At 38.8% G+C, this 27,986-nt stretch overlaps 1 protein-coding gene across 1 annotated transcript; it reads left to right on the top strand.

The window, feature by feature from the left end:
* Positions 1-8,433: 8,433 nt before the first annotated feature.
* Positions 8,434-27,465, top strand: LOC107040771 (probable chitinase 10). The gene is made up of 15 exons (XM_015260995.1): positions 8,434-8,732; positions 8,817-9,061; positions 10,249-10,302; positions 10,379-10,912; positions 12,479-13,704; positions 14,716-15,133; positions 15,209-15,476; positions 17,115-17,350; positions 19,421-19,782; positions 20,465-21,205; positions 21,600-21,936; positions 23,119-23,805; positions 24,321-24,532; positions 24,627-25,091; positions 25,671-27,465. The coding sequence occupies exons 1-15, from the start codon at positions 8,434-8,436 to the stop codon at positions 26,307-26,309; spliced, it is 6,723 nt and encodes a 2,240-aa protein (XP_015116481.1). The 3' UTR covers positions 26,310-27,465.
* The last annotated feature ends 521 nt before the right edge of the window (positions 27,466-27,986 follow it).

The following is a 27,986-nucleotide window of genomic DNA, read 5'->3' as shown; positions in this document are numbered from 1 at the left end:
AGAATAGCATTCCGGAACTATCCATGGTCATAGCCTTCTAGCTGCTCGAGCATGACATGCACGTCCAAGTGCATCATTCAAAATTTATACGGAGAAAAATGTATGAGGAGAATGTCCGGAAGGTGTGGATAAAAATTACCGAAAAAATGCAAATGAATTTTGTGCACGGAGAGAAATTCTTTAGAAAAATCCTAGTGCTGTTAAGAGTACTATGGTGGGGTCAGGGGAAATATGAAAAAAGCAGAGAATTGAAAGACAATATTTAATACGTTATCCAATCCGTTGAGAAGCCTGTGCAAAATTTCAAGAATTCTATGTACATAATAACAGGGAAAATAACTTCTAAAGTTGCTACTTTATACGAGGTTGAAACTCGGGGGATAACCTGGGGAAGATGCTGGACCGTGTATAAAGTGCAACTTTAGAATTCTTTTACATTGTTATTGTGTACATGAGGTTTTTGATATTTTGCATTCGGTTTTTCAATGAATTGAATACTACGTTGAGAAATTTTCATTCAATTCTTTTGTGGACTCCGCCGTAATACCCTTAAAGTAAAATCTCTAGGAATTTTCTGATAAAATTTCCGGGGATTTCCGTAAAAATTTCATGTAAAAAGAAAAAATTCACGTCCTACCACGACCACTGGAATCGTTTCCGGGCCGTCATTTTGCGCCCCTTTTCTCGTGTTAGCACTGCAATTTTTCTAAAGAAATTGTCTCCGTGCAGAACTTCTGGTAAAATTGGAAAAAACTATTGTCCGGAAAGAATGGGTAAAAATTACCGAAAAAAATGCAAATAAATTTCGTAACTGCATTTTTTTGTCGTTTTTTTTTTGTAATTTTTGCACGTCAGATGAAATTGCACTTCTTCGTGTCGGAAAATATTACCAAAGTAATTTCCAATACAAGTTGAAGTTCAAAATTAACTAAATGGTACTTAGAGGAATACTTTATTTAGATTAAACAAACCATTAGTTTGGTGAAAGGGAATGGGTCCATTGGAATAGCTCGTAATAAAGCTTTCATCCAAACGTGAACTTGATTTTTATTTGCGTTTTTTTCATTGCCTTCTACCTACTCGAGCATGACATGCACGTCCACAAGTGTCATTCAAAATTTATATGTAGAAAAATGTATAAAAAGATTGTCCGGAAGGGACGGGTAAAAATTACGCGTCAGAGAAAATCCCACCTCTTCGTGTCGGAAAAAATTACATGAAAAAAAATCTAAATAAACGAGATTTGATGCATTTGAACAATACCCTAATCAATCTTTCTGCCTCAAATTATATAATCATGGATGTGACAGGGGATATGTTGATCAGGACAATGATGAGTCAATCTTAATGGTGATCAATCCTCCAGAATTGATTCTCTGACCATATTCCGATATTTCCACCTTCCATAACTCTACGTTGAAGATTCCCGATCCACAAGGGCACGAACCTCCGCCGGAAATAGTAATTTCGTTTATTGTCAATAAAGCGCTCCGATACCTGTTGACGGTACGTTTTACTGCAGCCGTGGCCGCGTAGTTCTCAGGGTCATTTCTGGAGAATAAACCTATTTTTTACAGTGATAAGAAGCACCTCGAGGTCCTAGTGAGAAGTCTCAACATTTTTGATAATAAGGGATTTACACGAGAGTGAACGATATTTCGTTATTGGAAAATGAAAGGATTCCGATGAAACGTGATGGAAATTCTGTCAACGATTGTATTTTATTATCAAATTATTTGAACCTTGATTTATAATAGTACAATGTTCCATTGTAATTTTGGTAATGGAAATTCCAGTTTTTTTTTCGAAATTGTGGAATTTGGTGAACATGAGAAAACTATTCTTTTTAATTTTTAACATGAAATAATTGAACCAATTGTCGCAATACGGAATTCCGGTGAAATGCTCGCTTAAATTTCACTAACAAATGATTTCAATTAAATCTTTTTTGGCAGACGGAAAATCCAAATAATTCAAATCCAAATAATAATGAATATCCAAATAATTTCCCACCAGGATCTGCACACTGGGAAGGAAATAGTGTTTTAAAAAATGGATAAAGCTGATATGCATTTCACATGTTGGAATAGATGTTTTGACTATTAATTTTTTCAATAACTTATGAATTTTCAATTACAAAATTCCCCTAAACTTCAGTGAAACTGCCATTCGATAAAAATTTCCGAAAATGCAACCACAAATTTAAGCCAAACGTTTTTGCGAATCCATAAGTTCAGATGACTCTTAATCCTTCATTAAATGATTTCAATTAAATCTGTCCCACTCCCTTAAATATTCTCACGTGGAACGTATAGTATTTCGGCAGAGCTACTTTGTCTCTCAGCGTGAACACATTTCAATCTCCCAGCACCGAACACTGGTAATGAATATCCAAATAATTCCTCTCCAGGATCTCCCCATTGGGAAGGAAATACTGCTTTAAAAAATGGCTCATGCTGATAGATATTTCACCTGTTGGAATACATTATTTGACAGTATTATCGCGTACACGGATCATCCATTAGAAACTCGGGCTCCCATAGTAATCAAAAGGCCGAGTGCCCCACGACCGTGAGAGAAGATATACCGCCAATATTTTTGCAGCGCTCGTAAATCCAGTGGCGATGTCATAATTGCTGAGTAGGTAACGTTGTAAGTGATTAATTAATCTCGAAACCGCGCTACTAAAGCCATTACACCTGTTGTTTCCAGATTTACAGGATTCTAACATACATTAAGATAAAAAGCATCAACAAGCGAGTGAATCCGCGAATCGTCGAAAATTACATAATTAATATCGGCTAATTTTTTATGCCCGGAGATCGGTGTACTCCCACTCTAGTATTTTGAATACCGACTCTCGCGGTGGCAATGACCTTACGAAAATGACGAGTGGGGTGTCCCGGGATTCATCGAGTTCCAGAGCGACGATTGAACTCATTAGGTTCGATTCTAGATAAGTATCGAAGAATATTCAATGGAATATTCAACTAGGCAGGTGAGAATGTAAATGGGGGCGTTGAAATTTGAATAGCCGATGGGATTTTGTACAGAGATAAAAATGTTTTGATTTGTTGGGACATGTCACTGATTTTCAGGAATCTATTACTAATTATTGGTGATACTGGACAGTGAATAAAATGATCCATCGTCGGGTATTTTTATTCGTGGTGATTTATTCATTTATTTAGTTATTGGAATACTCAACTGGACGCCCAGAGGTATAAAATATTCATACGTGTGCATTGAAGAGTAAATTAATTTCGCATCGATAGTAGTCTTTAGGATATCAACTAAATCATAATTGAATAAAAATAAATACATTATGCAAATTGTCAAAATCACTACGGGGTGATATACATTATCGTAATTTGGTAATTAATTCTCGAAGAATTAGAGATGGTTTCCGGAAAATCAGTTGCATTACTCGGGAAATTTATGATAATTTTCCGGGATGACTAAATCAGTGAAGTTCTTCACTCACTGAATATCACAAAACTGTTTTTTTCTCCGTGAGAAATCACGGAAACTTAAGACTTTGTCGTTTACCTGGGATGATGATTACTTATCATAATACTCATGAATGACAAATTCTTCTGCCCAAATAAGAGTTTTCGAAATGTAAGATTGACAGACATTTGACCAAAAATTTTCGGGAATGTAACAAAGAATTCAATGTCAAGGGAAAAGAATAATGAAATTTCAGATTTCACTGGAAATTTAATGACATTTCAAATTTTTGAACAGCAGCAAAAGAGAATTTTCCCAGTATAAAATATCAATTAAAGCATGAATATTCAGTACCAAATCAGTAGCGAAGAGGTAAACCGGGTGAAGTCGATTTTGACTTGTGGCCAGTTTTTGATTAATTTCTCGGAATCTATGAGAGATAGAAAAATTTTTCTCACGACCTTTTTTATAACCCTCAAATGGCTCTACAAAAAAGGTCGTGACAAAAATTTTTTAATCTCTCTTAGATTTCGAGATATGCGTCAAAAACTGGCCAATAGTCAAAATCGACTTAAACCGGTTTACCGCTTCGCTAATGAAACTACGCTAAAATAATATGCAAATTGCCATTTATTGTTTGATAATGTTATTCAAGAATACATTTACCTGAATTCTCCTGTTTCTAATAATTTTAGTGGAATAATTGAAGTGCATTGATATGTTCCATTGATTCTTCCATAAAATTTGGACTTTTCAATGACGAAATTCCTTCAAATATCAATGGAGCTATAATGTAATGAAAAATTCCAAGCGTACCGGAAATTCCAGCCAAAAGCTAGTCCAGCAAGCCATTAGGGGCCGCTGAATTCATCGAATAGGAGGAGAACTGCAGCAAATGTCAAACACCTTGATCTTCAATACTAAATAAAAAAATCTCAACCATAGATTTAATTTCTCAATTACTCAATCCCCAGAGTAAACAACAATTGTACTATTTCAAAATCCCTCCAAAATATTGAATGCCGAAATCATCCCATAGTCATGATCCAAATATTCATGAAATGTTCAACGAGATACTGAAATTCCTCATATAAAAATCAATTTCATATCTCAAATCATTATTCTAATTTACTGCGAATCATCATCATTTAAATTATCGATTATTAACACCCCATGCATGCTAACAATAGCACATTATAAACCACAATATCATTACCTTATTATCAAAATAAAAATATATAATATACGATTATGCACCGGGAGCGACTAAAATTATTTTACATAATCAATTAACACTAAAAATGATGATGAACACGAAAATATCTGCTGCACCGCAAGAATTCCTCGACTTCCCCCCCGCAATCCTCGAAATTATTGGTATGTAAGACCCGTAATTATGAGGTAGAGGTGAAGAGTCATCGGACCACTGTTTCTTCCTCAGACTTGCAAGGGCACAAAGCATCGAACGTTGTGGCACGCGGTGCGGGCAGCAAGGGGGACCGCGAGTATATATGGGGCCTCATACGCGTCCGGAATACCACATTCGTGATTTTGCCCTAGCAGGCAAGGCTGTCTCAAGGGGGGAGTCTGTCCTTCTTCAATTATTGATTGACAAAAGACACGGCAATACACAACAGAGAGTTCTGCGGTGCACACGCGAAGACAGTCCAGTGCGTGTCCCATTGGGGCTTTCTTTCGGGCCGTTACGAACTATATTCGGAACGTGTCAAGTGCTTTAGTTACAAGACAATTCCAGGGACTTTGCTTTGAGGTAAATCATTACATTAATCACATTAAATCATTACATTCATCGATTCGTTTGCACCAATTTTTGTTAGAAAAACAAACCCCTGGAAAAAAATTATCTTCGGGGTGAATTCAATAGCGAAGTGGTCAAACGGTCAAGTCGACTTAGCTCTTAGCTGAGTTTTCGAAGAATATCTCCAAATCTAAAGGAGATAGTGAAATTTTCGTCCATATCTTTTTTGAAGCTCTCAATATTCTCTACCGAAAAGGTCATAACAGAAATTTTGCTATCTGCCTTAGATTGCAAGATATTCATTGAAAACTCACGAATAGCCAAAACCGACGTAAACCTTTTGACCACTTCGCTACTGAATTATACTTCAGCGATTATAACTTTTGAATGTTTGACTGGAAGATTAATTTTTTATTTATCCCCTGGCATCATTGACTCGAGTCGAAGAGTTAAGTTAATATAAGTTTGAGATACTCGCCCTCGTAAAATAATCCATCGAGCTTTTGAATTCTAATTCTCACTCAACTGTTCGTTAACTGAAGCTGGTGCAACCGGGCCTAAATGTCTTAATTATTGGTAATGAATAATTTCTTCCAAATGAGGCCAGGTTAAGGGGTAACTGAATGCTGCTAATTTTTTCCAAATTTGTTAAGAAATCTCCTGCGGAAAGTCATCGATATTTTTACGAATCGAAGCACGTTAATCTCCAGGAGGTGATGATGAAGATCAATGTGCTTTGGTTTCGAAAAGTATTAATAACTTTGAGCAGGAATTTTGGTGAAACAATTCGAGGAAACGGTGGCCTTCTGTGACCCCTTAAGAACACCCTCAGTCAAGTATCGGAATAAATAAAAATAATCTGCTGGCGAATTTTGATCGAAAGTTCATGAGTTCATCGAAGTTATTTCCACAAAAAATGTGGGGTATCGATGCATCATCACTCTTTGCAAATAACATCACTAATTATGACGGATTTAATCGATATTCACGACGCCGAATGGAAGCACTCTCCGAGGAATTCCTCAAATTGGCCAACTGTAGAATAAATTTCCTCCAGACCGTATTATGACCGAATAATCAATTAAGTATGAAATTAAACGGTTGAATAGAAATTTGAACAATTTAGTTAATCCGCATTTATTTCTCTCCGTCGTCTAACCAGTGATTGCAATTCTAACTAATGAAGTTTTTTTTGGATCATGGAAACATTTGTTAATATTTTGAAAACTATTCATTTGATGGGGATGTAAATGGTAAAAATAACTGTAGAAATAATTAGAAACTTTCTTGTTTATTCTTCATTTTTATTCACTTCAATTTCCTCACGGCACTTCTATCGTATTTATTGATTATTGAAGATCGATGTTATCAGGATGAAGTAAATATCATGTTTCATTGAATAGATATGATTTTATTTGACTATAAGTTCTCTTTCTTATTTGGGTGAGTCAGAAAATCAATTAAAGAGAATCTACTCGATATAAGATTGATTCATGTGGTGATGGACACAATGACAGGCGATGAACAATAGAATGAAACAGTCATAAGTTTATGAATATGAAATTCATCAACAAAAATGAGAGAATTAATGTTGTCAAGCTCAAAAGAACAATATCATTCATGAAAGAATATAATTTTTAATTTGTAATTAATTGCCAGTTTTATTTCGCATTCTAATGAGTTGGAAAAATTATGAGCAAAATATCCCTTAATTTCATTATTCTTTCGACGAATGGCCATTGATATACTTGATAATTGTCATCGTGGGGATGATCATAAATATTCATAGAGATGTCATAGTAGAATAAAAATTCCTTTGTAATCATTCTTCACAAAGATAGATGAATATAAAAATAATCTATAAACTCTTCTTTTTTCTTCACTTATATTCACTTCAACGTATTAAAATCACTTATGCTATGTTGCCGACAATACATCGTTAAAATTATTGTGAAATTCAAGTAAAAACTGCATGTGAACCTTGAGTGTTATTTCAATATTGAATTTACATTCATCTTGAGATCAAATCGTTAACGTAATTATTTATCCATTGAGGTTTCGCCTTGTAAATTCACCTAAATTGACGTTTTCATAATGAGCGATCATTGATATTTCAATAACAGCGTGAATCTTCAATAGTTTGAGAATTGAGACAATCGATTTTTCCCATTTTCAATTGTTTCACTGTCCTATCGAACGGATAATTATAATTTTATTGAATTTACACGAACTAATTTGTGAATAACAACATGTATCAAAATTTCAATCGCGATTTTTCATGAAAATTTGTCACTTGAAATTCCAAGAGTAACTTTCTAACGGTGTATTTAACGCATTGATTAAATCGTGACAAATGAATTTCCAAAAAACATGACTCGTCACTCTCAATTTCAGGATTACTCATTAAAAAAAAAAGATAAATCCACTAACTCGACGGGTTAATATACCCATTCCACTCTCTCCGCCTTCGAACCCGTGTGTGTTTCCACTCGGTCACCTGAACCACCCGATGAACGGGTTGATGGCTCTCCCAAACATCTGAACCAAATTGAAAAAGGGACAAAACGCTGAAAAACCTGAGATCACCACGAACGGTGGTTTTGAGGAGACTGACTTTAAATGCAATTTAGGGAGCAAAAAAATCATGAAGTTTTAAATTGAATTGAAAATTCAATGACATTCCAAATTTTTGAGCAGCAGGAAGACGAGAATTTCTCAACTTATTTGTATTTTCTATGAAAACATGGATATTCGCGCCAAATTACCCTGAATTTTAAATTAATTCAAAATTTGCAAATATATTTCCCCAAGTTTTCCAGAAATCAATTAATTTTCGGAGAATAATTGAACTAAATGTCACATTTCTCACTGATTTCGCCCTGAAATTCCGACGAAGGGCATCGCACATGTCAGCCAGAAATGTCCCCCACTGGAGTCGAAACTCCCTCGATCTCAGGCCTTTCGCCCTCTCTTTTTTTCCGTGCAAAAACGAGAAACGTGAAATCGCATAACCAGGGACCCGAGGGCCGATTCCCCAGTTTACAACTTGGAATATAAATTAGCATTTCGCGAATACTCCTGGAGTTTTTGGGACACGCACGGCCGTGAAATAAGTGTCAAACAGGGGGTAATCCCCATGCACAAGAAAATTCGCAGTCCGCAGTGATTGTATTTTTTTATTGCTCCGTTCATTCTCGAATTAATGTGTAGTTTTTACGCAGGCAATGGGTTGGCCAACGGTGGCCTTGCTGGGTCTAACGACCCTGACGCTGGTCACATCGTATCGCATGCCAGACCACGATCTTCTGCCACCAGTCGAGAGGCCCATTTCACATTCTAATGGTGATACCCTCCATCGTACATCTGTGGAGACCCACTCAGATGTTATTTCTGACAATCGGCCTAATCTTGAATTCGGATCCTCCCAGCATGTCCCCCTCCGAGATGCTGTGGAGTTCAATCCTCACGGCGGTGACGTCACGAGTGAACGACTGCAGGAGATCCCCCAGGACATTCCAAGGAGGTTCGTTGAATTTTCCTCCGAGGAATAATAGAAAAAGCGGTGAACAGAAAGAAATTGTTTATTTGAGTGCAGATTCACCTCCAGAACTCCCCTGAGGGACGCAGTGGAGCGCCGACCGCCGCCTCCCCTGGGCAATCGAATAGTTAATCACGAGGCTATTTGGCTAGAACAATTACTCCTCCCTGCAGTTCGTCGTAATCAAGGCCCTAACAATATCGTCTGCCACTTGGACTCCAGCGCTGTTTACAGAAATGACCCGTTCTCGCTGATGCCTCATGGGATTCCCAGCAGGAAGTGCTCGCACGTTGTTTACAACTCTGCGACAATAGGTATTTCGTGAAAAAATGCACAATGAGAAAACTAGGGTTTAAAAAATTAGTTGTGCACTGTTAGTAAGAAATTAAATATCGTGGACAGTTGACGATTAGTTTTTAGGACAGCGACATTGAATGCGATTTAGGGGGAAAAAATCATGAAATTTAGGGTTACACTGAAAATTCAGTGAAATTTCAGAATTTTAAGCAGCATAAAGACCATAATTCCTTAGTTTATTTGAATTTTTAATCTAATGTGAATATTCAGGGGCAAATGACGTTAAATTTTTAGTGAAATCTGAAATTTCATGATTTTTCTCTCTCTAAATCGCATTCAGTGTCACTGTCCTGAAAATTCAAAAATATTTACTAGAATTTTCTGATTTTCTATTCATTTTCAGGGAAAAATGGAACTGAAATTTACAGTTCTGTTTGATTTTTTCACGAAATTCAGAATTTTCAATGGCGAAATGCCTTGAAATTTCAGTGGTAATTAAATTCGATAAAAATTGCCGAAACGTGCGCCGGAAATTTCAGACAAAATTTTTTAACAGTGTGCTGAAATAACAATTCTAAGAGAATTATTGTCTTGTGTTGTGCAGAACATACACCAATTCAAGTGAAAAATACAAAATTTCTCAAGACTTGTAATTTTTTACTCAAGATATTTCATTTTCTCACCCACTTATTGCATTTTTTACTAGGGTCTTTACAATGACTCCCAAAAATCCAGTACTTTAAATGATTACTAAAATTCAGAGATAAAACGCAAAAAATCTCGACTAAACAAAAAAATTAAGACGCCTTCATTTTTGGTTACCTTCTCTGAGAGAAAAAATTAGTTTTGCCGAGATTTATGTTCCCCTGAAGAGATCATTGTCGTGTTGAATAAATTTCCTTGTGGAAAAAGAAGAAAGTTTCCAGCAGAACATAATAATTTCTGATGATCACGATAAAAATTCAATTTCTTTTCCTTTCCCCGAAATAAATCTGTTCCTTTATTTTCCCTCCAAACATATATCTTGCCTCTTTACGTTTTCTAAATATTCTTGACTCAATCTAGACTCACAATCATTCACTTAAACCAAAAGTTATCTAATTTTTTTAATTTTACAAAACATTCTCATCATTCTAACAGACTCAACAGGGTTGATTTCCTTTGAATGAATAATCATAATTACGAATGAATTAAATTATTAAAGATCCCGAGAAGCTAATCGTCATCCCCCGGGATCCGGACTACGACGAGATCAAAGGTAGGCCCCCCTTCCATAATTCGAGCTCCCCCAGCGTAATAATCAATCCTTAATGAACACATAATTGAATTAACAGGTGGATATAAAGCAGTCGTCGGTCTCCGCTTCAAAGACCCGTCCGTCCGCATATTGATTTCAATAGTCTCTCCGGATGCCGGAAAGCTCTACACCGACATAGCGAGCGACTCCCGGCGCACCGAACAATTCCTCCAGTCCCTGTTAGCTTTCCTCCAGAAGCACCAGTTTGATGGGGTTGAAATAAACTGGGCGCATGCACCCAACAATCGACTGAAATCCCTCCTGAAAGCCCTGTACAGTCCTCTGACGTCCCAAGGGTACACTCTCGCCCTCGCGGTGAGACCGGAAGACGAAGTAGATTCGGAACTCGCTGATCAGACGGATCTCCTGTTCTTCCAAGCGTGGAAACACACTCCGCAGAAATGGGCGCGTCACCCCGCTCCCCTTTCTTTTGTTACGGATTTCGTTGGAGGCTGGCTGAAACGTGGAACCACTCCCAGAAAAATAATCCTGGGCATCCCCACGTTCGGGAGGAGCTACACGCTGAAATATAGAAATGACACGAATGCTGGGGCTCCTGTGGCTGGACCAGGTATCGATGATCATTCTGAACACATTGTTTATTTATTTTTTGCGGAAAAATATCGTTCGTCACGTGGTCGAATAAACTTACATAAATATGTCATTGTTTATTTTAAAAAAAATCGTTTTTTTAATCAAAAATTTTTTCTCAACCATTTTTCATGTTCTATCGACAAAAAAACATTTGTAAATTTATAAATTTTCAATTGCAAGACTGTTTGTTGCTCCGCCCAATTATTCAATTGTAATAACTTGCAAAAAAAATCATTTCTTAATTTTTTCGCCATTTGCGGGCTTCTTTTTCGATATGTCCTATTTTCATGAAAAAATTAAAACAAAATTTTCATCGTTGAAATAGTGTGGAATGCCCCATTTGCCAGAGAAGTTTCTTTCGGCCTAATGACGAAAAATGCTATCAAATCGTATGAAATGATTGTGTAGACGAAGGAACTGATGTAGAAATTACCCTGATGCGTATACTATTCGAAATTATTCTTGAAATTTCAAGTAGAAAATTTTGAAATTTTCTATAACGACTAATTCACATTGAATTTCTAGAGATCCGGTTACCGACAAATCGGTTCATTTATGATATGTCTAATAAAACGCTGAAAATTGAGACGCAATGTTGTAAAAATTGGAAATTTTACCCTGAGAAAAAAAATTGCGTTTGCCAAGTATATGACAGTTGTCTAGTCATTTTTACGACAGCAACATTGAATTTAACTAGGAGGAAAATTATGAAATTTCGGATTTCACTGAAAATCCAATGGAATTCCAGATTTCACTTGAATTCATTGAAATTCTACATTTTTGTACACCACTATGACGAGAATTCCTCAATTCACTTGAATGTGATGTTAAATTTTCACGATGACTGAGAATCCAAGGTGTTCTTAGAATATCACTAATCGTCTGACGTAAAAAATTAAATTTCACTGAATTTCCAAGATGAGCAAGAAATTCCATGAACAGTTTAATCTTGAATGAAATAAAAATTTTCACTCTTAAAAATTGAAATACGAATGTAAACTACTCCTCAATTTTCTAAAAATCCCGTAAGAATGTAAAAATTATCGTAACATATGGGGTAAACATGTACATAAAATGCGTTTTCTATCAGAAATTGATTTGAAAATGCATAAAAATTGATTGATAAAAATTGCATTTTCCCTTTTATTTTCATTTTAACGTAACTTCATCTGAAATCACGCACGAAAAAATTTAATAGAGACACCTATCGAATTCGTTAGAAAATTCTATTGAATTTCTATTAAACTTTTTATTAGTTTTTGGCTGATTCCATCAACATATTCAGTAGAAAACATTTAATAGAAAAAGTCAACAGAATTCGATTTTTCTCTATAACTATTTCTACTGAATATTTTCTATTGAACATTTCAATAGAATCGGCCAAAAACTAATAGAACAGTTCAATAGAAATCTAATACAATTTTCCAATGAATTCGATAGGTTTTTCTATTAAATTTTTTCGTCTGTGATCTCAACCACCCGATCACCTTGGCCTGTCAAGCCACCCCCCCAACTAATCCCCCTCACAATGCCCATTTCCCAGGGATTCCGGGCCGCCACACGAATCTTCTGGGCATCTGGTCATACTACGAAGCCTGTTCGATGATCGAGGAACAATGGTACGCGGGGAGAGACACCGACGGCTCCTACATAAAGCGAGGAGACCAGTGGGTGGGCTACGAAGACCCAATATCAGTGAAACTGAAGACAGCCTACATCAAGCAAATGGGTCTGGGTGGAGTGGACCTCTCGTCCCTAGACCTAGACGACTTCGTAGGGCTCTGCGGGGACACCTGGCCCATGCTGACGACGGCCACCACGAGCCTGGGTGTCTACGACATCCCCATCGGCAGATGCAGCGAGGACAAAGTGACGAGCGATCCTGACAACTGCTCGGGCTTCCTAATCTGCGACGAACACAATCTCTACAAGGGCTCCTGTGGAATGGGACGCTTCTTCGACGCCACCGACAGCAAATGCATCAAAGCAGATCCTGCCATGTGCAATCCTGGATACGTCCAGCGCTTTGTGGGGGGCCATCGATACCTGGAGAATCTGAAGGAGAAGCGGCAGAGGGGGAAGCTCCAGATCAGCCAGAAGGGGCCCAGAGTCGTCTGCTACGTCACCTCGTGGTCGCTCTACCGAAAGGGAGAGGGGAAATTCGTCCCTGAGCATTTGGACACGAGACTCTGCACTGACATCGTCTACGCCTTCGCCGGGCTGAACCCTGACAGCTTGATGATGCAACCGTTCGACCCTTGGGCGGACGTGGACAATGATCTCTACGGGAGGATCACCGCGGCGAATGGACCCAGAGTCCTCCTGGCGCTCGGCGGGTGGACTGATAGCACTGGCGACAAGTATTCCAGGCTTGTCCGCAGCCCCTCGGCGCGACAGAAGTTCATAGCCACGACAGTCAACTACTTGCACATGAATAATTTCGATGGACTGTCGCTCGAGTGGAACTACCCCAAGTGCTGGCAGAGCGACTGCAAGAAGGGCTCTGACTCTGATAAACCGAACTTCACGAAGCTGGTTCAGGAGATGAGGGAGGCGTTTGATCAGGCAAACCCTCCGTTGACTCTTGCGGTCGCTCTGTCCGGGTACAAGGAAGTCATTGACAGGGCTTATGACGTTTTGGAGATTTCTGAAGCCGCGGAGTTTATAACGGTCATGACTTATGATTATCATGGCGCTTGGGAGTCTAAGACTGGACACTTGGCGCCTCTCTACGAGAGGTGGGGGGATGATAATCCGTATTATAATATCGTAAGTTCGTTAATGTGGTCTTGATTGATTGAAGTAAATTATTGAATGCAGAAAAAACAAGTTTTTAGTTTTTAGAAGTTAGAATTGTAGTTTTCCTTTTGAAATTGAAAATCTCTGAATTTCGGAAATCTCTGAAAAATCGGAGAAATGGAGAAAATATTCATTTATTCGAAGATTTTCTACAAAAATTTAGGCAAAAAACTTCTCGATAAGTGTATACTGCATGAGTGTATACTGTTCAAAAAATTTGGCTGAATTTTCTGGAAAAAGACCTTGTATTCTATTTTAAGGAAAAAAGTCAGTGGAATTTCAAGTTTCTCTGAAAATTCAAGTAGAGTTCCAATTTTTTAGCCGCCGGAATACGGAAATTTCATAGTGTATATGAATTTTCAAGTGACTTTAAATATTCATTGCCAAATTCCCTGAAAATTCAGATTAATCTGGAATTCAAGGAAAATTTTCTCTAAATTTTCCTGATTTTACATTAATTTTCTCGGAATAATTAAACTGAAATTTAAAATTCCCACGGATTTTTCCATGAAATTCCTTGAAATTTCTGTGGAAAGGTTACTTGTTAGAAATTTCCAAGACACTTACTGGAAATTTCAATGGAAAATTTTTAATGGTGTCTTCAAATTAGTAAGATTCTCATCCTCGAATTGATAATTGTTCTTGTTTTAACAGTTAATTTACTAAAATGTCAGAAATTTGTAAATTTAATGATTCCATTTCAATATAAATAATAGTCCCGTTGTTATCAAGAGTATATTGCCTGAGAACTTGACTCAATGAATATCGAATTAATGATTAATCAATCCTGAACTTTCAATACCTCGCTAATTTTCACTCCACGAAGATTCTTTACTTGGAACAAGTAATTTCTTATACTCATTTTTAGTGATTCTCATTCTCAAGACAATGTATACAAGAGCCGTCCGTTTGTTCCTAAAAAATAGAAACTATTTCGCTCTACAAAAAATTTCAAGTGTTATTAAAGCTTCTTGTTTCCAGAATTTTACGATGAACTATCTGATGAGCCTGGGAGCCCAGAGACAGAAACTTGTTCCAGGAGTCGCGTTTTACGGACAAGCTTATCGTCTAGCTTCGGCATTTCAGCACAAATTAGGGGATCCGGCAAGTGGCCCAGGCACCCCTGGAGAGTTCACCAAACAACCTGGTATGCTTGCATACTACGAAATCTGCGACAACATCAAGCGTCGTAAATGGGACATCGGCGAGGGCCCCAGTGCTCACTTCAAGGATCAGTTTGTAGCGTTCGACGATGCGAATAGTGTTTTCGAGAAAGGCTCTTGGATAATGCAGAACGGCTTCGCCGGGGCGACAGCGTGGACCGTAGACTTGGATGATTTCATGAACAGATGTTGCCTCGAACCGTTTCCACTCCTGCGAAGCCTCAACCGAGCTCTGGGTACGGATTTACTCCTTACGTAATTTCATTTTCTTTCCCTTGGATTTATTAAGATTTGCGTGGTTTGGAATTTAGGGCGTCTTCTGGACCCGGCACCGATTGACGAGAACTGCGAGCGCCCGTCAGATCCAGCCACCCCTCAACCGCCCACCATGACAACTCACAGCGATGCAAACGACGGCGTTCCCAGGCCCACGCATTCTATGACGTCGTCAACTACGACTAAGACCACCACTTGGCCGACTTGGACGGAGAGACCTAGTACAAAACCGACGACGACGGGGACTACTTGGCCCACGTGGACTTGGAGCACTGCGGCGAGTACGACGACTACAACTATCAGGTAAAAATAACATTGACATCAGCAATAGCCACACTGAGAAAAAAAAATTCTAATATCTGACACATATTTTCTTGAGACAAGTAATTTTTCTTCAATTGCTTAATTCTCCAAGGCATCTCAACTCACGAGGGCCGAAAAGGGTCTCATGCTTTAGAATATTCTTGTACTCACGTATCATTCTGTTGCAAATGAACTCATTCAAATTGCGCAGAAGAATCGCCAATCTATCAAGTATTTATTATTTTCATGACTTTTTTGTTATGCAGTTGACAAAAAGTTCGATATCTAATATTCATGATATAATGCGCAACGATAGTAATAACTGAGAATTTATTCGAGTTCCGTAGACCGTAAACATTTTGAGATTTAACCCATTGAAAATAATTTACTTCTCTGAAGTAAATATGATCTACATATTGGAAAATTTTTCTCTCAGTGCATATCCACAAATTCTAATTACTGTTGAATTATCAAGTACACTGTTAGGAAAAAAATGAAATTTTTTTATGGACAGTTGACTACCAATTTTCAGGACAGTGACACTGAATGCGATTTAGGGGGAAGAAAATCATGAAATTTCAGGGTTTTCTGAAAATTCAGTAAAATTCCAGTATTTTGAGCGGCGTAAAGACGAGAAGTCCTTAATTTATGAGAATTTCCAATCTAGTATGAATATTCAGTGTCAAATTACATTGAATTTTCAGGGAAATCTGAAATTTCATAATTTTTCCCCCCTAAATCGCATTCAGTGTCATTGTCCTGAAAATTCAAGAATATATTTAGCAGAATTTTCTGGTTTTCTACTCATTTTTAGGAAAAACTGGAACGGAAATTTACAGTTCGGTTTGATGTTTCCACGAAATGTTGAATCTTCATTGACAAAATTCCCTGAAATTTCAGTGGAACTTGAACACGATAAAAATTTCCGGAATTTGGCACGGAAAATTTAGACGAAAATTTTTAAGTGTTGTCAATTAGTTAATATCACTTCAAAATTTTAATTATTAAAACAATCGTCAATTTCAATAGTAAAATTTTGAATTATCTATTAATCAGGAATTGAGTCAAGAAGATTGATGTTGATAAAATAAAATGGTTAATACTTGAGTCAACATCGACCTGGCGCTAATGAAAATACCCTCATAGAGACCAAATTAACTAAAACCGAGAAAACAACAACTAAATATAAACAAATATCGATTACAAATTCATAAACTGTCTGAGTAAATTATATAAAACATATTATTAGTAAAGTCCATATGGATTGAAGTGGATCATAAATTTGCTTTGAATAATCACATCTCATTGACTCTTTCGAGCAATTATCGAAATTAAGTTTCAAAAATATTTCTAGAGCATTCATCTTATCGTATTTCTCCCCCTGTTAGCTCATTGCGCATTTCATCTCGTTCTTCCCTACGATTTAAAACAAAAAATAACAGAATAACTTGGGAAACACAAGACTTCCTGACATTTCCGCGAAAATTTTCAACATTTTACTATTTTCGGAATGAGAAACCAAGTTCCTCTTCGCGAAATCAGAATAAATGCACGATCTCATGCTCATCTTCTTCCTAATCGATCGATAAACATGTCGAAATAATCACAAGAACCCACGAATTTCGTATTCCCCACCAGAGCACCGACACGCTGGACAACCACAACAAAAAAACCCGTCGAAACCGACGAGTCCCCAGTGCCAGGTACGCCTTGTACAACAGGTGTATACGTGCCAGACCCACACAACTGCGGTAACTACCTCCGCTGTGTCCTCGGTGAGTTTCGACGTGAGTTCTGCACGCCAGGTCTTCACTGGGATGAGAAACGCGGACGCTGTGATTGGCCGGCAACTGCTAAATGTCAACAAGTCACTGGTAATTGATTAGGTATTTTGAATAACCACGCGACGCACCAACTCTTCTTCGACGCTACCATGGCGGCTAAATCACCACAGAATCACAGCGGCGTCTGTTTTCATTATTACTAATTAATACAGTATTGATTGAGTGATGGTCTGTCCGCTCATTTAGTCGCGATCAAACCTGTTTCCATCCTTGGGCGAGAGAATTAGCGACACGGCTTCAGGCCTAGTATTCATCAGTTAAATTCTTCTTGACAACAGACAGTACGTGCTCTCTGTTCAAACGTGTTAACAATATCGTGAATAAGTTCGAATGGGTGCAATGTACCGTTTACGTGGTATTGTTCTGTTGGTTGTTCATAGCTGTTTAGCATTCGAAAGGAATCCCTCGGTAACGGGTGTTGAAAATGTCGTTTACAAAAGTAACAAATATTCCTAAACGGCTCAAAGTCTCGATTTTCTTATTTGATGGAAACTAATTCAGTAGCGAAGTGGTCAAACGGTTTAAGTCGACTTAGCTCTTAGCTGAGTTTTCGAGAAATATCTCAAAATCTAAGGGAGATAGCGAAATTTTCGTAAATATCTTTTTTGAGGCTCTTAATGTGCTCTACCGAAAAGGCCAAAACAGAAATTTTGCTATCTGCCTTAGATTGCGAGATATTCATTGAAAACTCATGAGTAGTCAAAATCGCCTTAAACCGTTTGAGCACTTCGCTACTGAATTAATCTTTCATTCGAATTTTCGCCACAAATTCGTGAATGTCGCGTTGAAATTCAGCCAAGTCCTTTGGAATAATTATAGCAAGCGGAAGTACCCAGAAGCCATGGATATCTCAAAGACCAACAACCCAGAAACCGACGACTCCAGCATGGACGACACCATCAACAAGACCCCCGTCACGTCCAACAAGACCGACAACACCGAAACCCGTTGATGGTCCTGTCGTAGGACCGAAGGAATGCCAGCATGGCCAGTACTACGCGTATCCTGATTCCTGCACTCACTTCTTAATNTCGAAATAATCACAAGAACCCACGAATTTCGTATTCCCCACCAGAGCACCGACACGCTGGACAACCACAACAAAAAAACCCGTCGAAACCGACGAGTCCCCAGTGCCAGGTACGCCTTGTACAACAGGTGTATACGTGCCAGACCCACACAACTGCGGTAACTACCTCCGCTGTGTCCTCGGTGAGTTTCGACGTGAGTTCTGCACGCCAGGTCTTCACTGGGATGAGAAACGCGGACGCTGTGATTGGCCGGCAACTGCTAAATGTCAACAAGTCACTGGTAATTGATTAGGTATTTTGAATAACCACGCGACGCACCAACTCTTCTTCGACGCTACCATGGCGGCTAAATCACCACAGAATCACAGCGGCGTCTGTTTTCATTATTACTAATTAATACAGTATTGATTGAGTGATGGTCTGTCCGCTCATTTAGTCGCGATCAAACCTGTTTCCATCCTTGGGCGAGAGAATTAGCGACACGGCTTCAGGCCTAGTATTCATCAGTTAAATTCTTCTTGACAACAGACAGTACGTGCTCTCTGTTCAAACGTGTTAACAATATCGTGAATAAGTTCGAATGGGTGCAATGTACCGTTTACGTGGTATTGTTCTGTTGGTTGTTCATAGCTGTTTAGCATTCGAAAGGAATCCCTCGGTAACGGGTGTTGAAAATGTCGTTTACAAAAGTAACAAATATTCCTAAACGGCTCAAAGTCTCGATTTTCTTATTTGATGGAAACTAATTCAGTAGCGAAGTGGTCAAACGGTTTAAGTCGACTTAGCTCTTAGCTGAGTTTTCGAGAAATATCTCAAAATCTAAGGGAGATAGCGAAATTTTCGTAAATATCTTTTTTGAGGCTCTTAATGTGCTCTACCGAAAAGGCCAAAACAGAAATTTTGCTATCTGCCTTAGATTGCGAGATATTCATTGAAAACTCATGAGTAGTCAAAATCGCCTTAAACCGTTTGAGCACTTCGCTACTGAATTAATCTTTCATTCGAATTTTCGCCACAAATTCGTGAATGTCGCGTTGAAATTCAGCCAAGTCCTTTGGAATAATTATAGCAAGCGGAAGTACCCAGAAGCCATGGATATCTCAAAGACCAACAACCCAGAAACCGACGACTACAGCATGGACGACACCATCAACAAGACCCCCGTCACGTCCAACAAGACCGACAACACCGAAACCCGTTGATGGTCCTGTCGTAGGACCGAAGGAATGCCAGCATGGCCAGTACTACGCGTATCCTGATTCCTGCACTCACTTCTTAATTTGCGTGAATAATAATCTTGTTATTCAGCAGTGCGGTCCTGGTTTGAATTGGAATGACAAGAAGAGCATGTGCGACTGGGCTTTCAAGAATCCATGCAAAGACAAGCCGAATAAGAATTCGGCACTGGTCATGAAGGATAAGACGAAAAATGTGAGTCGCTTTTCAAGCCGGAGCTTCATATAATTCTTTGTAAAACGAATATATTCACCCGGAAGACGTATAAACATCTCACGAGAACAATTACTACTACGAAAGTTATCATGTTTCGGTGGAAGCTGTTTTTTTGTCCACCAGTAAATTGATTCGTGATTCGATTTATGTCCCTGATATTTAGTAATAGAAACTCTTGACGTGTTTATTCCAAAAAGGAATGGTTAAATCAGTGAAATGTTACGTTTTTACGACAAATTTCTAATTACGACAAATTTCTAAAATATTTCGGATATTAAAATATCGATACGAAAAAAAACAAAAACAGAATATTCTTACATTCCCATTTTTACGTTCACTACGAAAACGAACAATAGTTTTACATTTTTGTATTGACATGACTGTCCATAACTCCCCTACCAAGTTTTTCTTATTCTATTTTTCGACGAGAGTTGAATAGAACTGCAGAAGTAAAACCCCAGCAATTTATACTGAGAAACTTCTGCAGACAAAACCTCAAGAGAGTAATTTCTGTAGCAGAAACAAAATCCGTTATTTCGTTCTCAATGAATATCCTTTTACTAGCTGCAGAGCATTTCTAACAGGATTTCATCTAAAAGGATTGACTAAACAGTCAGCGATTCCTCCAACAACTTCCATTACTCTGACATTCCACTTCCAGGAGCCCTGCATCCCCGGCAGTTTCAGTGAAGTCCCAGAAGACTGTGCGAGTTACCACGCCTGTCTGTGGGGTCGACACGAGAAGTTTTCCTGCGCCCCAGGCCTCCACTTCAACAAGCAAACTCACATCTGCGACTGGCCGGCACGTGCCAAGTGCAAAGTAGAACCCGTTTACACAGAGAAGCCCCCAGTGGACCCTTTCGTTCACGTCACAACAACTCGTCGCCCAGTCAAGCCCACGAAAAATCCGATTACAACAACAACTCAGAACTGGAATGAACCGTGGACCGAGAAGCCCAAGCCCCTTCCCCCGCCGATAATTGACCCCTCGAAAGTATCTCCCCTGTCCGGACACTTCAAGGTTGTCTGCTACTTCACGAATTGGGCTTGGTACCGTCAGGGTGTAGGGAAGTACCTCCCTGAGAACATCGATCACACCCTCTGCACGCACATTGTTTACGGATTCGCAGTGCTGGATTACTCTGAACTGACCATCAGGGCGCACGACTCTTGGGCTGATTTTGACAATCGATTTTATGACAGGGTTGTGGCGTATAAGCAGAGGGGGTTGAAGGTGCTGCTGGCTCTCGGGGGGTGGAATGACTCCGCTGGCGATAAGTACAGCAGATTGGTTAATTCTCCTGCTGCTAGGAGGAAATTCATTGAACATGCCATTAGGTTTATTGAGAAGTACAAGTTCGATGGGTTGGACATGGATTGGGAGTATCCTGTGTGCTGGCAGGTGCGTAGAAATCTAGTACCATGAATAATAATTTCTTGAGGTAAGGCCCGGGGGGATTATCTTTCGAACGTGATCTTGGTTGTTTTTTCATTTTGATGATCTGAAATGATCGCCAAGTGCTACTTAGTTTTACAAAGCCCTGGAGTCTCTGACATAGCCAAAATCGACTTAAACCGTTTGACCTCTTCGCTACTGAAATATACTTATAATTTTCTAGGTCATTATGCAGTGCACAGCAATTTTAAACTTAGACTAGCGCCGAGTGTTGATGCCCTTTCATTACGCCTTTTTCCTGTCAGATTCGAAATTCCTTCTTTCGATTAATTGTTTATGATCATTCTCATTGCAAAAAGGAATACGACCGACGAGAATGATATTATGTTGGTCTGCACAGGTCGAGTGCAAGAAAGGACCAGCGTCCGACAAAGAAGGATTCGCCGCTCTTCTACGAGAACTCAGTGCACAATTCAAACCCAGGGGTCTCCTCCTCTCTTCAGCTGTATCGCCGAACAAGCTGGTGATTGATAAAGGGTACGATGTGCCCACATTGGCGAAGTACTTGGACTGGATCGCAGTCATGACTTACGATTATCACGGTCAGTGGGACAAGAAGACTGGCCACGTAGCTCCCATGTATCATCATGAAACCGATGACGCTTATTTCTTCAATGCTAATTATTCCATCAATTATTGGATTTCCAAGGGCGCACCGCCGAGGAGTATTGTGATGGGTAAGAAATATCGAATGATTGTGGATGCGCAAAATGGAATAAATCACTTTCGGGATTCCATTAAACTCAGATTTTGGAGGCTGCCAGATTGTTAAGGTTTTCAGAATTTTTGCGCGGTGACAGGAAGTTCCTAGTTTTCAGAACAAAGTTGCTGACTTTAATAACCTTATGGTTGCAATGAGCATGCTTTTTATAATAAGAAACTACCCATTCAATTTCAGAAGGTAAAAGGTGGGAGAAGTTCTCAAACGAGAACACTCAAAATCTATCAAAAATGCAGGATCGATTGAATAGTAATTTAACATTAATTGAGTTAGGATGTCAGGTGACATCTCTGATAAAGAAGAATTTGTGAATTATCGAAATAGAATCATAAAATTCAGCGATAATTCATAATAGAACTCAACCATGAATAGGCTGATTTTAGGAGTGAAAAAATAATCAATCCAAGAACGAGAATGTTTTCATTTTGATAACCCAAATGTGCTGCATTTAAGAACTAACATTTTCTAAAAAAACAACGATGATGTGGCATAATTCAAGTACAACTATACTAGACGCATATTGAAATGATTCACAGTTGAAAATTTTTGTCCAATTTTTAGAGACAATTTTCCCAGAATGATCGAAATTTCACGAATTCCCAGGATTTTTTCGATTTTGGTACGATAGAATCCTGAAATCAGAACTTTTTTCTCGATATTATAAAGTATGACCCATACCCATTTTATTTTATAATAATTAACTTTATTAAAAGAATTCGCGGCGAAATAAATAATAAAAAAAAGTATAAAAAGAAACGATATGTCCGCGGACTAAGAACGAAGAAAAAAATTATACGTGGATACATCCGTGGTCTTTCCTTCTTTCTCAAATTTCCTAGAAACTCCTCGAATTCCCTCGAAATGTCTAGAATTTTCTAGAATTCCGATAGATGGTGCTGCACATAAGGATCCTTTCCCAAAATGATCCCCCATATTGAAACCATAGACGTATCCACGTCAAAAGAATAACAAGAAAGAAGGAGACGATGGTACATGAAGGTGGTTGAGAGGGAGGAAAAGAACAAATACGCAACAATATAGACAATTATCCATTGTCTCACGATTGTTATCCGTTGTATCCAAACGCCCCCTAGTACAGAATAAAAAATAATTGTAATCATGTGTTCTCCACCCACAGGTATGCCACTGTACGGCCAAGCCTTTTCAATAAACGATCCGAGCGCAGGAACAGGTCTGAATTCTCCAGCAAGTGCTGGAATTGCCGGGGAATTCACGAAAGCGGGGGGATTCCTAGCATATTACGAGATCTGTGACAGAATAAAGAACCATGGCTGGAAGGTCTACCAGGACCCCCAGAGGCGGATGGGTCCTTACGCTTACAAAGGCAACCAATGGGTGAGCTTCGACGACGCAGACATGATCCGTCAGAAGGCCCAGTACGTTCGGGACATGGGCCTGGGGGGAGGAATGGTGTGGGCCCTCGACCTCGACGACTTCAAGGGCAGGTGCGGCGAGGGAGAACACCCCCTGATGCACACGCTGCAACAAGTCTTGGCGGAACCTCCGACTGAGCATGACAGACCCATCAAACCTCCTGCGTTTGGAGAGAGTTTAGAATGGATGGCGTCACCCCCGAAGAAGATGCCCGCTGCGCACCCGGAGAATCATGTTCAGAAGGGGGAGGACGGGTTCAAGGTCATTTGCTACTTCACCAATTGGGCGTGGTATAGACAGGAGGGGGGGAAGTATCTTCCTGAGGATATCGACGCCGACTTGTGCACTCATGTGATTTATGGATTTGCCGTTCTCGATGGGTCGACTAGCACCATCAAACCACATGACCCTTGGGCGGATATCGATAATAGTATGTATTTATGGTGACGATGGCAATGATAATGATTATGGCAACGGAAATACTTCAGGGGATCATTCACGAACAGCTAAATGAGAGTCGTTAATGAAATATTCAGGCGAACTCCGGGATCTCGTCATTGTGAGATACATAGTGAATATTATAAATCGCGGGTTCTGCGACGATTCTGTGGGAAAATTCTGCGTCAAACTTTGCTGTGCCATCTTTTGATATGTATTTCATAGAAAAAAGGCGATAGGTTTTGATTTTTCCATGTGAATTCTTCTCTCAAAATTTTTTTTTCTCTGCAGAATTCAAGGTAAAAAACCTTATGAGATTTCTGTGTAAGAATTTTTATATTAGAAAAAATGTTGACAGAATAACTTATGTAGAAGAATCCACTCAATCTATTAGAGAATTCTTACAGAATTTCTTCTAACAAAGTGTCCCATACATGAAAAATTTTCATATTCACGTTTTACTTGAACTGATCACAGGAAAAGAATTAATTTTCATCATCGTTTTAGAGTTTTACGAACGAGTGGTTGCCTACAAAGCAAAGGGAATCAAAGTACTGATAGGTATCGGTGGCTGGAACGACTCAGCTGGTGATAAATACAGCAGGCTTGTGAATTCTCCATCAGCCAGGTCGCGATTCATCACTCATGTGGTTCAATTCATAGAGAAGTACGGATTTGAAGGATTGGATTTAGATTGGGAGTATCCAGTCTGCTGGCAGGTGCTGATTCCAAATTTTTCATTTCTATTTTTTTCGGAATTGAATTTTATGATTATGATTAATTCTTTTTTATGCTTGATTTTGAATTTTTTAGGTCGATTGTTCGAAAGGACCACCGTCGGATAAACAGAGCTTCACAGCATTCGTTCGAGAACTCAGCAGGACCTTCAAACCCAAAGGACTTTTGCTCTCAACGGCAGTATCACCCAGCAAACGAGTTATAGACGCCGGCTACGAAGTCGCTGAATTATCGAAATACTTTGACTGGATTTCCGTGATGACTTACGACTTCCATGGCCAGTGGGACAAGAAAACCGGTCACGTAGCACCACTTTACGTGCGCAGTGACGACTGGGAGCCAACGTTCAACGCCAACTTCTCTATTAATTACTGGATCGAGAAGGGAGCACCACCCAGGAAAATTGTCATGGGAGCACCACTTTATGGACAATCGTTCAGTCTTGCTGAGAGGAGTGAGAGGGGATTGAATGCACCTACTTATGGTGGTGGAGAGGCCGGTGAAGCCACTAGAGCTAGAGGATTCTTGGCATATTACGAGGTAAACGGATTAGCTTTTTCTGAACAACTACGTGGGGAATTCGAGAAAAAAATCTCATCAGTTGATTTGATCCGAGGGGAGTAATCACTGCAAAAAATTTGTACATCCATTTTTTTCCGAAAAAGCGATAACGATTTCATAAAATTTCACGAGATTTAAAGACCTCTGAGCATTTAAAAAAAATGTCTTAAGAATATGGGAGTTAAAGATGGTTTTGGTGCCAAAAATTTGAGTACATTCAAGAAAAATAGGAGACAATTTGAAATTTCGCGGACAGTTGACTAGTAATTTTCAAAAGGGAGACAGGGAATTGAATGTAAGGGGAATAAATAATCAAATTTCAGATGAAATTTTTGCAATGGAAGTGAAATTTATAGTTGCCATTGATTTCCTCACATTTTGAATTTTTAATGACAATTCCTTGAAATTTCAGGCAAAATTTTTAAACAATGCTATGGGTGAACAAACCAGGCATCTTATGATATTACTAAAATTTTATAAAATGTCAATTCAATCTGGTCGCCGAATTAGACAGGTCATTATGGTCCCCTCGATCACATTATTTTCTCATTCTTCTAGATCTGTGAGAGAACTTTAAAGAAAGGATGGAGTGTAATTCAAGACCCAGAGCGGCGAATTGGGCCCTACGCATATTCAGGGGATCAGTGGGTGGGCTTTGACGATGCAGAACAGATGAAATTGAAAGCAGAATTCATCAAGAAGATGGGCCTCGGTGGGGGAATGGTGTGGGCACTGGACTTGGATGATTTCAAAAATCGTTGTGGCTGTGAACCGAGTCCTCTTCTACGAACCATGAACAGAGTATTAAGGAACTACCCTCCAGGACCGACGTGCTCTGTCACAGGGAGGCCTCCAATCATTCCCCCAGAAGCTCCAACTCAGTCCTCCACCCCTGCGCAGACTTCAACGTCTTCACCATCAACAGTGGGCCCAGACACAGATGACACAGTCGAAGTTGAAGCAGGCCCACCCCCTCCAGTTGCCATTCCCATCGGCGAGTGCCAAGGAAGACTCTTCATGCCCCACAAGTCCGACTGCTCCAAGTACTTAATATGCAATTTCGGGCAAATTCAGGAGCTGTCGTGTCCCAGTGGCCTCCACTGGAACAACGATCGTTGTGACTGGCCGGAGAACAGCAAGTGCAAGAAGAATCTTGGATTAGAAAATTCTATTGAATCGAGTAATTATTTGAGATAAGTTCATGTGAGTCGATCGGTTCAAGGGAAGACGCTGTTGATATTTGAAAATCCTGTGATGAGATATTTTCTACGTGGAGGAATTCGAAGGATAGGATTTCTACTGTGGAGAGAAAAGGATTCTCGATAATTCACCAATTGCAAGTATTACACTTATATGAAGGAAGAAGACGGTTTTCAAGTAGCGAAAATTGTTTGAAACGGTAGAACATTTTTCTGACGATTACCAAGGGAGAAATTGTGTTATTTAGACGTACAGCATTTCTAACCATGAAAGAATGTGACAGTCTAGTAGAATTTATACTATAGAAAAAGAAGGATCCTCGATAATTCAGCGGTTTCAATTATTACATTGGAGAAACATGATAATTTTCAACAAGTAAAAGTTGTTTGATACGATAAAACACATTTCTAACTGTTACCAAGGCGGAAGTTGGTCCATTTCGATATACAAAATTTCCAAACATGAATATTACATATGATGATTCAAAGAATTGTAACAGTAATATTAACGTCAGAGAAGAGTTTTACAATTGCAGAAAGAACTGTAGGAATCTAATTGAATGCATTCTTTAAAAATTGGAACAATAGACATTCATAACAATATGAATCATATTCAATATTCGGCACTGGCAGGGGATATGGGGGTAACTGTGGCAAACTTTTGACGTTTTTGGAATGTTAACAACTCATTCAATTTTCAAAGAAACGGGATAACTTTTAAAATGTAAAATACAATTGTTTTCCTTTGAGATAAGCCTAGACTGATCTCAATTGATGAATTTGTTGCTCAATTACAGAAATCACTTGAAAAAATGTCGAAAGTGTTCAGTTTGCTCAATCTCCCCTAAATACTATAAGTCATCGGATCCAAACACGGATCCTTATTTTAGATTCTAGCAGAGGGCTACATTTTTTGTACATTCTTCGAATCTCCTAGGTGAATTGATATTATTGCATGTAATTGCAGTCAAAAATATTTCACAAATAATATTAGAATTGCAGGATTTTCCAATATCGAAGAGTTTCGCCTCAATTTTTCTGCTTTGAAACTCTTCCGGCTGACATGACTTTTCCATGATTCAATAATAGTAATTGTTATGTCACCTGTGAAGACAATGAAAGTACTCCGACATTATGTATCTTTTTCATCACTATTAACTGAATAAAGCTTCATAATTTTTATACATAAAAACGTCGTCCCATTGATTACTCATCTTTTTATTTAAACCAAAGCTTATTTATTGCTGATTAAACTTGATATTTTACATTACAAAGTTGTAATAACATTGATCTTATGCATAACACCTAGTCTATCCGATAATTTACAAGTGTTTCGATAATTTTTAGTGTGAAGTCGAGGAATTCTGATAGTTAGTTGGTAAAAAAGTGGGAAGGGAAATGATTCATGCGACGGAATCTCAACTGTTGATCGTAATTCTATATAATGCAAGGTATAAATGTACAAAGCCGAGGTACTCTAGTCCTCTCTCATAACATTATTGACGTAATGATCGCGATGCGATTGTGCCTTTACTTTCTGCATGTCAATTTTTCGTTGAAAACGGCAGCAGTAGTTGCAATTAATGATTCATTAAAATTTCTACCGAAATCTGCTAACCGTTAAGGCGATTCGAATTAGTACTACAGTTTTGGCACTTAGACGGATTTTTCTTTT

The sequence above is a fragment of the Diachasma alloeum genome, unplaced genomic scaffold (assembly GCF_001412515.2).
Source record: "Diachasma alloeum isolate Michigan unplaced genomic scaffold, Dall2.0 Dall_scaffold_00179, whole genome shotgun sequence".
NCBI lineage: Eukaryota > Metazoa > Arthropoda > Insecta > Hymenoptera > Braconidae > Diachasma > Diachasma alloeum.
The sequence above is the reverse complement of the archived record's forward strand: the minus strand, read 5'-3'. Positions and strand labels throughout refer to the sequence as shown.